General features: G+C 37.8%; 2 protein-coding genes across 2 annotated transcripts; one reads left to right on the forward strand and one right to left on the reverse strand.

The window, feature by feature from the left end:
- Nucleotides 1-4138: 4138 nt before the first annotated feature.
- On the forward strand, nucleotides 4139-5573 carry LOC146478456 (uncharacterized). Its single transcript, XM_085111696.1, has 2 exons — nucleotides 4139-4910; nucleotides 5328-5573. Exons 1-2 carry the CDS (start codon nucleotides 4740-4742, stop codon nucleotides 5571-5573), a joined length of 417 nt encoding a protein of 138 aa, XP_084967822.1. The 5' UTR covers nucleotides 4139-4739.
- Nucleotides 5574-5894: 321 nt separating this feature from the next.
- LOC146478457 (uncharacterized) lies at nucleotides 5895-12197 on the reverse strand. Its single transcript, XM_085112017.1, has 7 exons — nucleotides 10953-12197; nucleotides 10132-10459; nucleotides 9375-9801; nucleotides 8560-8793; nucleotides 7977-8199; nucleotides 7845-7891; nucleotides 5895-7555 (listed from the first exon to the last, which is right to left on the reverse strand). The coding sequence occupies exons 1-7, from the start codon at nucleotides 12151-12153 to the stop codon at nucleotides 7268-7270; spliced, it is 2748 nt and encodes a 915-aa protein (XP_084968143.1). The 5' UTR covers nucleotides 12154-12197; the 3' UTR covers nucleotides 5895-7267.
- Between the last annotated feature and the right edge of the window lie 4325 nt (nucleotides 12198-16522).

Consider the following 16522-nt stretch of genomic DNA (forward strand, 5'->3'; position numbering starts at 1 on the left):
TTTCTCAAAATTGGCTCAATGTTAGGATTTAGCTGGTATTTGTACTCCAAAAACCCTTAGGGAGAATTATACATAGACAACTGCCATAAATAGTTAAAATGAAAACTGCAGAAATTGATCAAACGTATGTTCAGAATTTTTTTTTAACTTTACGAGGAGATACTTGGGAGTTTCTCTCTTCTTTACACAAAAAAAATAGCGAAATTTTACCGTGCGAATTTTGGACAAACCCGTTTTGAAACTAGCTAGGAGTGAAGGACAGTCAACAAATGTATCATCCGCTGGTTGCCAAGGAAACGGAGTCTACGAGTTGAAGCGGTGTTTTTAGCAAAGCAACTGAAGGACGTAGTAACTCGAACTTCTGTTTGAGCCCAGATACCTTCACAGGGCTGAAAGAGCCAGAACATCTGAAGAAAACTGAAGAAACTGAAGAAATGGTATAGAGCCACCTTAACTTTTATGTTTTAGCTCATATTACTGTTCCTTTATTGCTTTTGATTGCTTTTCGTTCAATTTCGGCGCTTTCCTGAACGTTTGGGGAAATCCAGAAAACGAGATGATGGATTCAAGATTGACGCCTTTTGACAACCATGACGTAATTACTACGTCATACCACGTCATCATTTCCCGTTATGGACCTCAAAGGAAACATCTTTGAACATACTATCTATCCTCAAAGCCTCATTGTTATAGCTTTAAAACTTGCGAAGTTATGGAGGGGGCGGAATCCGCCTTCTCCCCCCCCCCCCTCCCTCTCCACCAAGCCCTCAGAAGGCAAAAAAAAAAAAAAAATTCCTGGTCTAGTTCGATTGAGTTCGATTAATTAATTTCATTTAATAACAGTTCGAGCAGTTGCGTCGGGGCGTAAAATATAATAAAATTTTACTTCATTTTAGATCAACAAACCTAGAAGAAACATGCTGCAGTGCGCTTGTGACTAGCGCGTTTGCAACCATGAAGGACCAAGAAGTGAGCAATGAGTGCTAATGATGAACTCTGCATTTGTTCGGTCACACATTAGTTTGTGATTAATATGGGTTATGGAGGTGACAAAAAAGTGGGGAAAAATTTGTTGTGTTCATGTGACTGGCGCGTGGACAACTTCAAGGGTACAGGCATGGGCAGACTGAGAATATTTGCTTGGAAACGATAAACGTGGTAAAAATAATTTTGGAGAGACAGATTATGAGATTGCAGTTCGTTGTTTAGAGCGTTTAGGATCTTAGTAGGATAGCTGCTATTCTCGGTAGGTATATTAACCGCTGAAAAAATGAAACTTATCTGTGGCACTCATCTGCACACAATGTACACATTTCTGTAGTCTGCTCCCAACGTAATCTCTGACGATCGCCCACTTTAATTCGATATCATAAAAAGAATGTCCCTTAGCGATAGAATGTATACCAATCTAAAATTCCAACTGCAATATACCTAGCACCTCTCTTTTTTCACGATTCTTGACCACTATTGGCAAAAGCAATTACTCTTCAAAAAGATTTCGATTTGGAGCGTACTAGTAATGAAAGACAAACAAGAATTTTCATCCAGCTCCCAGTTGTTCAAAGGCCGGATAACTTTATCCAGTGGATAAGTCACTATCCGACAGTTTCAATCTGTACAAAGATTTCAGTATTTCATCGTGTACAAGCGAATATGCACACTCTAACCACAGTCTAGTTTAGGAGTGTACGAAAATCTTGGACAACGTTTAACGTGAAATATATTTTAGACCCCGAATAGTACCTTATCCAGCGGATAAAGTTATCCGGCCTTTGAGCAACTGGGGCCTGGACCACAAATCTGTTAACGGACTTATACATTTGTCACAGGTTCGTTTACCACTAGCAGAATCCATGGGTACAGGCGGCAGAAAAGAACCGTAAATTATTATGCAAATGACACTTTGACGGAGGCAACAGAGGGTTCAAAAATTAGTTTTGAAAAAGTTTTTATAAGATCAATTTTATTGTTTAGATCAGATATAATTCAAAATAGTTTTTAACTGAAACTAGTTTTCATTCATATGAAACTAATTTCCACATGAAAAGCCTTGTACTTGGCCTCGGTTTCGAAACGAGGTTCAAAGTAACTCGGAAATGGCCTATTGCGGTTCTGGTATCTTTTAATGGGCAGATGCTCAGTTTGAAAATGTCTTCATTATAATCTTCAAAGTTCATTTACCTACACGTCGCTAATCAGCAGCATTAACGAGTAATCGATAAATAATCGTATGGTAATCAATAGCAAGATGTACAATCATTATCGCCCTGTGTCCCGTTACGATCGACCTGAAACTGAGGCTACCGCTGGTGAGGCTACAACAAGAGCATGCGCAACAAATTCCCTATTGCATTACTACTCTTGACTGGGGATCATTTGCATATACACCCAGCAAGGTAATCATCATCGTCGGTTAACAATTTGTTATTCCGATCCATCCAGAGAGCACAAAATCCTATACATTTTGTTGGTCCCAAGGTAGTAGTATAATTTATGTTCAGCCCAAAGTTTATTAACTTTCTTATTTAGAGGATGAAAATTTTGTTGAAAGATTCTGAAACTAAATGTTTGAGTTTAACCAAATTAGAAATTAGCATTCTACCACACTGCGACCTTTTGAGTCAATATATAATGGCGGCAGCTCATTGTGGTACTTCTTCGATCAGAAACGAGTGCGAGAGTTCCATCAGAGGATTCAAACACCGAGAAGCTGATACTTAGGTATAAGGTTTCAAAATAGATGCCAAACTTTCTGACTGAAAAAGAGAAAAAAATCCCATATTTCCTTGCAAAGCCACAACAATAAAGAAAGGAAAATAATAAAAGGAATAAAACCGCGAGCTTAACTGGAACAAGGCCCCAGAACAAAAAATAGGGGCGACAACAGACTTCAAGCAAGGAACGAAAACAAAAACAATGCAACAAAATTATATATCGGGAAAAAATTATCGATCAAATATGGCCAACCGGAGAAACAAGTCCTCAAATTAACATGCATGAATAAAAAAAAATAAACTAATAGCGGATAAAACGTGGACCATGTGAGACAGCCGCCTATTTAAACTAGCCCCACGAAAGTAAAATGAATAAATGAGTAGACATAAAAATGGAGAGTACACATTTACAGCGAAGGTGTGAAATACAACAGGGAACGAGCATGCATGCAACATGGCGCCGCGATAACTCCGGTACAACCAGTATTGACCCAATTTATTTACATGGACACCATCAGGTAAATACGGACTCACCGAGGGATTACTAAAACTCTTGTGCTGCCAACCAATAACATTACAAAATGGGTCCAAAACCACCCGAAAATAGTGATATCAAAACCGGGACCGCCGCGTTAAAGGCTGGTTGCCCAATTCTCGGTTTTCACGTGACGTCACCAAATTCTAGAATTCAAAACTGGGAGGCCTACAAAATTTTTACCTTCATTCAAGGAAAGATTACCTAAAAATACGTCTGTTCACAATTTTTTAGCTCGATGTAGTGCTTCCTTTTGAAAATAGAACAGTTTCAATTTCCGAGTTTCCATCGTGCGTAACATAAGGAGGACGGCCGTGACAGAGCTTTTCCGTATCTTAAAAATGACTCTTCGGGTGATTTTCAGCATTCTAAACAATTTAAGTTTGAGGAGAAATATTAATCTAAACATTCGAAAATTGACAAGGGCAAACAAACCTCTTTTCTGGCAAAAGTGAACTCCAGATGTTTTTCCCTATTTCCGGCCGCCATGTTTGTGTCCCTCAGAGGGACACAAACATGGCGTCTCCATACTAAGCTCTATAAATTTATGTGGAACATTTTGTCAAATAACTCGAGTACGGCATGCCGCACAGACCTGACACGTGGACAGATGCCTTATTTACTTATCCTCTATACCATGTCAATTTCTTGACTTCATTCATGGAATGGTTTGGATTTTTTTTTTCAATGGCGTGACAGTGAAAACCGAGAATACGAGGTATCACCTCGCACACACCGATCGCTCTAACCAGAAGCATATCACCCCGAAGCGTCTAAATTCCGCTATAATGTTTCGAAACAAGCTGGGGTTTATCAGCCGACCAATCAGGAGCACGAATGTATTTTTTGCGCAAATATGGAAGGATTCATAACAAACAAAATGGCGTCCGCTCGCAAAGAGACCGTCAAAAAACTCTCGAGAGCGAAGATAAATTCGATCAGTTTAGCCGGGAAAACGCTTTCGGAAGAGGTTGTGGTGGAAAGGATCTTCAGAGAAGCTAGAGCGAACTTTGGGTTTTTTTTTAATTCGAGCACGCCAGCCGATGTGGATGTGCTGGAGGCAAGTGGACCGTTTCGTGGGTAAGTGAAGCGTTGCAACGACCATTTCTTTGATTTATTTTCCGAAAGAGTTAAGGGTTCGTTTGACAAGCATGCGTTAATACAGGTGAGATGGTACGAGTTAGTTAGGCAGGTGCTAGCTAGCGGAGATATGGAGGAAATAGTGAAGGCAGTTCCATCCCGGGGTAAGGAGATAGTGTCGTGTATTTTGGAGAGTGTTGCGAGCGCTGGTTTTAAGTTTGTTAGGGAGAGTCAGGAAGCTAGTTCAACAGTTATGGTTGTTAGAAAGAGTGTTGATATTTCTGAGGACGATGTTTCGCTTTTAAAGCTAGGTTCTGCGGCGGCGTTGAAACTGAAAAAACGTTAACGACAAATTGCCCAACCACTTTCGAGGTCTAAGCATATTGAAGGAGATAGACGCTATTGAGAAAATGGAGGATCACGAAAAGACAAACCTCCCAAGTTTTCTGCATAATCTCGATGAAGGAAACTTGCTTGTTTTGAAGGTGGAACTTATTTGTTTTCTGCGAAAGTTTACGCAAGTGTTCGGAAGAGTCGTGAATCAAAATGGGTATCACTCATTTGGTAGAAGACTGTTCAAGGTTAGTTTAGAACTATTAAAGCAAACTATCCCCCTTAGGCCTCTTAACGAATGCTTGAGATATCAATAGCATTATTTTTATTTCTTTTTTTCATTTAACTATTCACTCTACTGCATTTACCTTTGCGTATCCACGAATTGGAAATCAATTTGTACCTGAATAGGTTAGCACAGAGGCATATGCTTCTTCTCATCAAACATGGTTACACTGTATATGGTTGCCTTTTCAAAGGAATAAGAACCTTACCTTTAGACAGCTGCAGTAAAAAGATCTCTCCTCTGTGACACACTAACACATTTGCAGGTGCATTACACAAATAGATATTTGCGTGATCTTGGTTCGTTCAACATGCCTTGTGAGTTAAGTGTCACTATTGCTTCCTGATTTTTTAACTAATAATTAAATTGGCTGTTACAGGTTGCCGAACAACAAGTGTTGAGTGACGGTGGCATTAATAGGAAATTTAATGAAGCACTGATATCCATCGGCATAAAAATTTCCCCAGGCATAAAAGCAGATCTCTATAATAGACTATTGCGCAAAATCTTCAACATCAGGTGCAATGAATTTGTCAGAGCGCAGAAATGTCTGGAGGAACATCATGAGGGGCAAACACAGGACAGACAAGTTATGTTAAGGAATAAGCTGAAGGTTGCCAACTAAACATCGGATGCATTTAAAACAATTTTTCCATGTTTTCCTAGCCTGATCTAAACACAAAGGGGGTTAGGAGAATTTGAGACAGATATGCAAACCTGCATCTCTGGTTTGCATATCTGTCTCAAATTTACCCACCCCTCCTCATGTTTAGATGAAGCTATGTTAACAAGGGAAAAGTCCTATTGCTTTTGTAAAACATAAATCCCAAAAGTAATTCAGCAAATGAAGACAAGGCTGGCAAAGCAGTGTGGCCCTTCTTTCTTTTGCCATGTTTCCTCACGCTCAGGGGAGAAGAGATAGCCAACCCCGCCCCCCCCCCCCCCCCCCCAAAAGAAAGTCATCAAAATTACTTTAAGAGTCTAGCAAGAGCTTTGAAGTGTTTCCAAATTGTGCCAGGAAACACAATGATAGTGCCGTCACAACCATGTTTACATACTCGCATCTAAACACCAGTCAAAAAATGAGAACACAAAATTCATACTATCATAAGGTTATTATTTTTATAAAGAAGAATATTGTCTTTTGCCCATGAAAATATTTTCTATATTGCAAAATAAGAGAAAGAACTGTTTGGGTTTACATTTTGTGCAGTTTGAACAAACTTTACTCATCATGGCTTATCCATAACAACTAACGACTGCCATATCTGTCAGTATGTGAGTATGAAATATCCAGCTGTAATTTATTTATGAGAGGGGGAGTTCTAAACCTCTAGAGAATTGTTATCGAACAGCTTAGGAATAACCCTAACAGAAAACTCCTGAAAATTACATTAGTGAAGTTATTAGTGTAGTGGTAGACAGAATAGTGTGATAGACAGAGCACTTTATTTGAGTATGTAATGATGGTGAGAGTTAACCATTGTGGTTGTGTATTCATGAACTGCAACATACTTTTCAGAAAAATAAATATTTGATTATCTCAGTGCTGTTGACAATCTTCATTCATTTTCACATCATCAAATCATTTTAAATCTTCAATTTAAATTATGGTTATTTTTTTACAATGTATATTCTAGCAGGAAGCATGTGGGATAATAAAATACCTTTTACTGCTTTATTTAAAAGATATTTCGTGCTCAAGTTCATGTAACTGTGTGTTTGTACCTGTTACCTCAGTCAGTTATACAGAACAATTTTTTACAAATAATTTGCTTGGATTTACATAACTTTTTGCATGTAGTCAAAAAATATGAATTGCACAACATTGCTAACTTTTTACATATATTTATATAAAAAATACAAGTAGCTTTTGTTTCTGTACTTGAAATTAAAATCAGAATCTCACTTCCTTTTTAAAAAAGGCCATTTCTGAGTTACTTGAGCCTCTTTGTCCAAGTGAGGCCAGATACATAATCTTTCTCATTGAAATTAGTTTTAAAGACATGTTAATGAAGACTTCTCTTCATAGGAAAGACTGCACCTAGCCTCGGTTTGATTTATAGAGGCCCAAAGCAATTCAGGAAATGGCCTATTATATAATCATTATTGCCCCCCCCCCCCCCCCCAAAAAAAAAAAAAAACTAGTTTCATAATTTCTGATATATTTGTCTTCAATGTGAGCAAATGCACATCATAACATAAGCCATTTGGTCTACATTTGACCAAATTGACCTTGATATAGCTTAATAGATAATATTTGTAATCACCCAGTGTTCACACAATTGTATGAAAGATAAATTTCTCTAAACGTGAACATTATTTTCTTTTTAGAGAAATTTCTCTTACATATAATGGTGTCTTTCTGTAGACAAACTTCCCCCTCCACCCATGAATGCGTCGTTTTAACTTCAGTGTTGTAAGCGCTGCTGAGTAATTGACACTGGACAACTGGCCATTCATATTGAATTTCAGCTGACTGAATATAGTTTCGAGTGCACTCCCATTTAAGCGGAGAGGCCATATGTAGTAGCCTGAGAAGATACTGACAAAGTGTTTGCAGAACTCAGTGAAGCCATAATACATAAGTCTTGTCAAATCCCACGTCTGTAGGGAACAATAAAAAGGTTTTGTATTAGCTTATAATTCTGGGGAAAAAAAAAGAAGAGAGGGAAACAACTTGACATGGAATTATTTTCGTTAAAAATTAATGTCCTTTCAATTACGAAATTCTTCCACATGTAGCTTGATTACCTAGCAAGCTTATTACTAACAAGTTGTTGATATTTGGATTTTTAATTGTTATTAAACTTGCCTCTGCCAATAAAAAACAACTTCACTGTCATAATGATACGTACTGAATATTGAATAATTTGATAGAAAAAGAGTTACTTACCTGCCATGCAAGAAACCCTTTTTGGTTGGAAGCAGTCAAGTTTGGCTCTGTAAATTGACAAGTGATTTGAATAAAAACAGGCGTGAAATACATACATTTAATTTTTTTTTCATTTAAACAATGGAAGTCTACCTTGTTCCCAGGCATAGTCAGCCCAGCCAACAAAGAAGTTATAACCATTAGACATGTTTTGCAAAACACTGGAATGCTCATCTGTGATCTTTTCATGACTCAATATACCCCTCTCAAATAACTGGCGGCAAGCATCTAGGTATTCAATGGTCTTTCCAACATTTTCAGCATCTGGTGGATTACTTTCCTTGTATTCAGAGAGTTCAGCAATAACTCCATTTTGCTGCAATTTAAAGAAATTGTAAATTTTTCAAAATAACATTATTACTGACAATACCAGTCTTCTTTCTTTTTTATTATTAATTGTAGTTGTCAGTTACTATCATTTGAAACAGCTAAAGCAGGTGCCAATTTAAGATGGTATGTTGTATGCAAAGGTTTAATGACTTCATACATTGATATTCAATTACATTGTAAAATAATGAAGTGCATAACTTTGTCTAACATGAATTCCTTTTTATGTACTAATGAAATTCTTGCATCCATGCATAACAAAATTATATGCATGGTTTGCACAAGTTGTGCTCATCGACAAATGTATGACTGCCATTTCTATACATAACTTTCTAATTCAAATATGAACCTGCATGATTTTTGCTGGTTTGACATTAAGCCTTGTCCAACAGTCTCTGTAGACGTGTCTGTAACATAGCTGTGGCACCCGTCGCATTCTACCATTTTTTGCTCTAGCCATCTCTCTCCTCCACAGATCTTTAATGACTTGCCATCCAAACTTCACTCCATATAAATTGAAATCCTTACTTCGGCTACCATTTGCTTGACGAGAGGAGTGAAGTGCTGCAATCAAGCTTTTCAACTAAACAGGAAAATTTATTTCAAACAGAGGTAAAGATAATGAGATTTATTAACATAAAACAAAATCAGATGATACCGAAGCAAGCAATAATTTGTCTACTGATCAGCTCATCATATAAGAGTTCTGAGTCCTGGTTGGGTTAGCTAGTGGAAGGAAGTGCTATTATTATGCTGTCTCCATATTTACTGCATGCACTTTCCATCACTCAGACCAAGAGTAATAAGCGACACCTTAATTAAACTTTCAACGTGTAAAACTGAATTCATGGAAAACAAGATGCTCAAGGCAAAGCACTGGAAACTTCAAATATAATTTTTTTAAATAAAATTTCACATTTTGAATTAATTGCTTAGCAATATTGTGGTATATGGTGAACATTATTATGAAATACATACAGTGCAACGAACTCAACTGGGGCCACCCAACATTGATAAGCCAATCACAGGTCACGTTTGCAACAAAGGAGTCTGGCTTTGGTAGTTTGTAAACCAATCAAAAACAAGAATATTTCTTTAAATTTCAAAGTGTCGGTTTTTTCGGTGACCCCGGTTGAGTTCGTTGCACTGTAACATAGAAATAACCTGATGTGATGGGCAAGGAATGAAAAAAAGCTTCTGGTTGGTCCAAGGATTTAGCATCCATGTCTTCACATGATGAGGGTCGTCCACTCGGGGATTTTCATTGATTCCATAGGCCCCACTTTCTTTTGTGGTTAGATATTTGATGGCCTTTAGATTTGCGCTGGCACCATCACAAACCACAGCCATGGTTTTAAAACCATATATATGGAATGAATGTATTGTGGTCATCAGGCAGGAGATGATATATTTGCACTCCATGCCTCTGCCACTGCTGAAATATGGCCCGATTTTGTCAAAATCACTGGTCAGATCACGCCATAAATACTGCATGATGTAAGAAGCTTTGACTGATTTGGGTGCACGGAGTTCATCATAAACATCTTGGAGTGATGACATGTCATCAGCAGTCATAGCATGTCCCACAAACCTTAAAGGTTCAAAGAAGAGGTTAGTCTGATAAATACATCATGTACTTTCAAACTTCCAGTAACTAACCCTGCAGAGGGCCACCTGACATTGTCGTTATGGCCATGCACACTGGTCTACACTCTTGAAAGTTAAACTATGTCCAATAAATTATTATCAATATGTTTTCTAACCAGACATACTGATTAGTCTTTTTTTAATGACTGTTGATCAAGAGCCAACACGTGATATAGTCCCTTAATGCCTTTATGCTCCTCCAGAATTATTCCGTTTATATATACTGATCAGATTTTACCATGCTACTAGTTTGATGGTTAAAAAACAGTCTTACCCATTGTTTGCACTATTCCAGTGGACTTTCATCACCACTTTCACCTCATCAAAAACAAGTACACCTGTATCCTTAGGCTCGGGAACACCCTGGTCTTTCCTTTCCACTTTGTATGCAGCATATGTTAATTTTGCATCATGCAGATGTGGGAGGTTTAAACCAGCCGCTTGGGTGTTTGCAGAAGTGAACTGCTTTAATGAAGACACTGATGGGAGGTTCAAAATCTGATAGCTTTTTAGTGCTTCATATGCTGCTGGACTGCGGGTGAACATCGCCAGTGCAATCCTGTATGTTATTGCAGACCATCTATTACCAGTTCTTCCCTTTCCTAATTTAAATGAGGACAAAAATAGGATCGCTTAGATTGAACAAAAGCTGAAAAAGTGGTTTACGGGTTGCCATTTATGAAAGCTATTTCTTCAAATTTTCACTTTGTAAACAATTCATGCTTCTTTTTTTCTTTTGTTATTGAGTGACCAAAACATACAGGCCTATTAAAAATTTAACTGTGATCAAAGTGTTACTTGCAGTGGCTCTTTTAAACAAGCGGTCAGAAATAAGACGATAAGAAATTATCTTAAACTCTGAGCAGAGCAAGGTTGACTGAAATTCTAGGAGGCAAAATTTATTTTAGACAACAATAATATTTTGTAACGCAAGCGGATGTACACGTAACAATTCTGATTAAGTAAATATATAAGAACTGATAAAAGAGAAAATGATGAAACAGTTTGTTCCCAAAAGCAAAATACCGTGATTTTCATAGAGATTAATTTTTAAAATTTCACACTTACAGGAAAAATCAAAGTTTTGACGCCTACCGTTTCGACACTGATCTTTCCAAAAGGCCTTTCTGTCGTCCACATCCTGCTTCCACATTTCTTTCATCAGTCCGCCCTTTCCTTTCGTTTTCTTTTCCGCTTCCTCGAAAATATCGTCCAAACATTCGTGATACTGTGAACTTATTTTGGACGTAATATGCCTCATCTCACTAGACAACTCAGGAGAGAGAGAAACGTCAAGTTTTTTCCTCAGCCTTTCCACTTCCTTCGTTAGTCGTCGCGCATCCGCCGTTAGATTACGCACTCTTTTCTTTGCACTTTTCGGACTTAAGAACTTCCAATTACACGTTGAAGACTTCTGCACACGATTTCTTCCGTTACTTCGACGTTTCTTTGCGATATTACTCAGTTTCCAGTAAAGTTTCTTGCAATCTGTACATACATCAAAGAGAGCAGAGCCAGGTACTTGCTTTTTGTTGCCAGGTAGATGTAGCAGTAAACATTTATGGCTGTCGACTCTTTGGAAAGGGAATCCCCATGTCCGTTTCAAATCCGAGTTGACCTCTGGTGGCGATTTCAGGCCAGGACAAATTTTGTAGCTGTTCATAATGTCAAGGAGAGAGGTCAAATCACCTTCATCCTTAAGTGCGCCTTTAAATGCATCACGAAAGAGTACTTTAATGGCGTAGTTCCCGTCCGAGGAAACATGTAAACACACTGGAGCACAACCATTCGCTAACAAGTTTGGATCGTACCCAGACAAGTCAGCTTTTGACACCATACATACTTCACCGTGGCCAGCCTTCCACAATGTGAATTGAAATCCTGGAGCTTTGGCAGAAACAACTTTTTTAGCTCGCTGAATCCAATTATCGCAGACATCGGAATGGATCGGCGTAGTGGATGTTGTGTAGCTCGACTTTATTGGCGTTTCTTTCCCCGTTATGTTCGAAGTGTCCGACTGAAGGCCATTTACAGGGTTATTACTCGTCTTTTGGTAATTTTCTGCACACAGCTGGACTGGTCGCGGAGCGATAAAACAATATCCTCGCTGTCGGAGTGACAAATTTTCTTGAGCATTTGCGCTCGCATCGTTACGTGAACTTCCTAACTTCGCGAAGTTGCATTTGGGACTTTCGGTCGCAGTCACTCTAGGGCGTTTAGATTGAATAAGGGTCCCACTTTGGTCAAACTTGACCTCAACAAACTGCAATTTTCTTTTGCAGCGCACCGATGACATTGTTTACAAGGCGATGTAGCTTTTCCCTGAGCACTCGCGCGAGGCTCACGCAATGGTCGTGTGTATCCATATTAGGAAGTAAATTCTGATTGGCTAATCTCGCGCGCTAATGAAACCCAGCTTTGCGAAACAAAGGGGACTATTGTGACGCATGCGCTGACGCCACCAGCAAACTTGTCAAAATGGTATTCCAACGGACTTAGAACGCAGGAAAAAAATATGGCTGTGTCGTCGCCATTGCGCGTATTTTTTCAACAAGTTTTAAATGGTGTTTTCTGAGCTAAGGGCGAAAGTATTGAAAGAAGATGGACTGGTGTCTGAAAAACTAATGCAAGGCTTCTACGTTCATAAGTCCGTTTCTTCGGAGAAAGGTAAACAAGCTTGTGAACTGAAGATCAAGAAACGTGGTGGTCTCGGAGAACTTCTCGAATTGTGAGGAGCAGCAAAAGATTTTCCTTCTCAGCTGAGTGTACGTTTGTTTTTGAAGATGTAGTTGACAAGAATAATTGCTGTTATGGAATAAACTATTTGGAACCAGGACTTACATTTGGATTTGTGTCTTCATTACAAGAATATACGGTCTCAAAATGTATGAAATGCAAATTTGCGAATCAGATGCGATTCAGAAAAGGTATGCCACTCGTAAATGGGCTGTAATCATCACCCTGGTGTCACAGCTTAAAGTTAGTCTGTGAGATGAATCGAGGTTAGTGACAGTGTATTCTGGTGTGAATTTATTTTGTCTTCTCGGTCTAACTAGATGCAATCTACCCGAACGCGAGAACCTTTCTCAAAATCGACAAGTGAGTTATTTCGTTTTTTTATAAATAAAAAACTTTTGGTTTAGCTGTGCAAGACTTTTGTCTTGAACCGTGGTCCACGGAACGCAGTTAACTGAACAAAGATTATGAGCCATAGATAGGATCTGCCGAGAAACTTTACCATCTAAAGTGGCATAGCTCATACCGAGAGCTCATGTTCTCTACTCGCCTGGGCAGAAAAGTGGTTTAGTTTAGCCACCAAGCCATGTTTGTTTTTCTACCATCGTATCCGTAAATTAACTTTATTTTGGCCCTCGAAAGCCCCTGTATTGTAAATATGTAATTTTGAAGTTCGATGAAGTAGTCTTTTTGTCCACTTTCTCTGAAATGTAAACAATAATGACCTTTGTCTTACACGCAGCTAAAATTTTCGTTCCCGAAAAAGATAATATCTCGCCACTGTCTGGGTTAAAAATGGTCAAATCTCAATAACAAAGGTGTGGTCCAGGGATCGCTTTAAATGGCAAAGGGAAATATTTGCTATGAATCTATCTCCTTCGAAAGTTTACTCTTTAAAGTGGCAAGGCGTGCGGAGTATTGTATCAAAGTGATGTAATGTTTGGCCACAAATTATGCACTTGAGAATTGAATCATCGCACAGACACGAGCTCTGACATTGTCAACAAATCCTACTTCTATCCACGCAATTAAGAAACTAAACAGCGCTCGCAGTCGATAACAAAACTGGATTTAGCAATACAAAATGTCTTATTTCTGAATAATTAGCCTGAATTTCCTTTAGCTTTACATGTATTATAATTAATTGGATCCAATATACACAACAAGAAATCTCTACCAGAAATTTTTGTTTAATCCATCTAAAATATATTACACGTTTCCATATGTCAATGTTTATTCACAAGATATATTGCTAAATTAATAGATAATTTTACATTTTCATATTTACAATTTGTACAATGAAATTTTCTAATTAATTAAATTCTCATCAGTTATCTGTCCATTGCATGGTCTCACTAGTTTACAATAAATTATTGTGTAGATAAAAAGCACAGTGAGTGCAACTTATTTACATTTGTACAGTTTTGACTGTTTTAAAAACTTTAAAATTTTAATATACAGTCATGCACCTGACAGTATCAAATGGGCACATCTGCTTTTATTTCAAGAATAAATAGTAGTATAATGTTGTACGAGTGCTACCTTGTACATAATGATTGAAAAATGACAATATTTCATTGCGGCAATTGCAACTTAATTACAAGCTTTGACCCACTTTGCCACATTTGAGCAACAACTTGCAACTGTTTGATTTTAAACCTTTACACCTGAAACCATGCCCCTAGCCTGTTTGGTGTAAAATCAGTTAAATGAAACAGCTGTTCTGCTGTTTGCTTGAATTTACACATTCGCCTGATTCGCCATAGCTTAAATGCGGCATATAAATTACACATTATAGAATGGGATACTTTGGCATGTGATTTGGATGCTATACTCTACAAATGCCCTGTCAAAACATTACTTTTTTATCTTGCACCTGGCTAGAGCAGTTTTCTCAGGGTTGTATGCTTTTAGCCAGAATTTGAAAAGTGGGCATTCTGGAGGACACTTGCCTCATAAAATGTTTAAAGTTTAGGTAAGATTTCCATGAATGGGCAATACCCTTCATGCTAAAAGATTTTCTGGTTGCCTTGACTTGCCATTAGCTTTGTAAAATATTTTTGTCTCAATAATAATAATAATTATTGAAACATTTATTAGCCAATAATGTTGGCCATAATAGAAATGTTTACAAAAGAATAATATTAATTCCAAGTTATTGCCAAAGGTGGGTCTGGACTTGTCTTGGATGTTCAGTGAATTGAGGGTTTTTTATTTTTACCCTGGCTCCTGACTGAAATTAGGTGCAAGTTGAAAGGTTAACTTTTTGTACACTGTACACAACCAAATGACAGGTTCAGGAGTATTAAAGGTGAATTAAAAATGATACTCGTTCTTAATACACAGAAAGACATTTCTGGGACAACTAATAAATATAGATAAATAAATTATATTTTTCCTGAACTGCTGAAAATTTGAAACAATAAAAAGAAACACCAGAAAGCAACAAAAACCTGCAAGCAATATTTTTGTCTTTACAGAGGATAAAACCCTTGGGGAAAGAATGAGAACCAACAATAAACTCAACCCACACATGGTGGTTCATCCGGGAATCAAATCCAGGCAACATAATTTAGTGGGAGGTGTGCCAAACCTGCTTGGTGTGCTCAACATGATAAAAATCTGTTCCTTACCGCAGATTTTTATGAATTTATTTTGACTAGTTGAGTGTCAAAATACACATACAGTCATGTATCCCAGCCTTAAGGGTTTGCCAGATAATGATATTAAACATTGAGCTCAGCCAGTTGCATGCAGTGTGAACCTTAATGCTGTACTTACAAACTCACTTTGGATGACATCTGAAACAATGTAACAAATCATTTATTGATTAATGTTGAAAATAATTTGCAAAACAAGGAATATAATCATGACAAGTAATTCAACGAACTAAGGGACCGGTCATTACATGTGTAGGAAAAAATTAATTGAAAGATAAACATAAACACTTCTGCCACAAACCCCCTCTTTAGGCCTAAAAATGGCAAGTGCCCCCCTCTTAATTTAATATCCATTGATGACCCTCCCCCTCCCCCTCCATATATAGTGACTGGTCCCTATTTATCATTTTGCAACTTACTAAAATTTATAAAAATAAATAATTATAAAAGAGAGATTTTTAAGAATGAAGTATGATAGAAGAATGAAGCAAGAAAGATGAATGATTACTGTAGTGAAAGGAAAAGAGAAAAGGAGGTTGGCAAAGGGGGTACCAATCACACATCAGAGACACGCGTCATGTAAATAAGGGATGATAATCCAACCAGCTTTCAAGAAATGCACCACAGAGGAGTAAAAATTATTCTGTCAAGTGTATCTGTACAGGTAGTCCAAGTTTGTAATAGGAGCACCTGTATTTACAGAACAGTGCAGGATATGAGTATTTGTATGAAAATAGCTATAATCACTCTAAATTTGGAGGAGAAACCACACAGGAGACAACAAATACACAAGAGGAAAAGGTAACTAACATTCATGTATCAGAGATCATGCATCATGTTGTGATGTCAGATCCTACATTGGGCAATTAATTTGGGCACAATCACGCATCACGCAGCTAATTTGGGGCCGATCACTTGTCCCGCAGAATCCCTTTGCCACCCTCGAAAAGGAGAAATTATAGTATTTAAGAGGAAATTTGCTTGAAAAAAAAAATTGGTACCCTGTTGCACATTTTAGTTTGCTCAGCACAACTCAACAATAGTCATGTCAAATGGGGTGGAATTATAGGCCCAGTCTCTTCTTGTCATGAATTCAATGTACAGAGCCATCTCATGTAATTTGTGAGGACCTGCAGAAGCAATAATTGCACCAACATTACCGTGGAATTGGAATTTGACTTAAATTTAACATATCTCTCTTTGAATAAAAACAAAAGAATTGAACAGAATGTCGGCGTTTTTCTCAAATACCTGTTTCAGATGCGAGGG

The sequence above is a fragment of the Pavona decussata genome, unplaced genomic scaffold (assembly GCF_977016875.1).
Source record: "Pavona decussata unplaced genomic scaffold, jaPavDecu1.1 SCAFFOLD_64, whole genome shotgun sequence".
In the NCBI taxonomy this organism is placed as follows: Eukaryota; Metazoa; Cnidaria; class Anthozoa; order Scleractinia; family Agariciidae; genus Pavona; species Pavona decussata.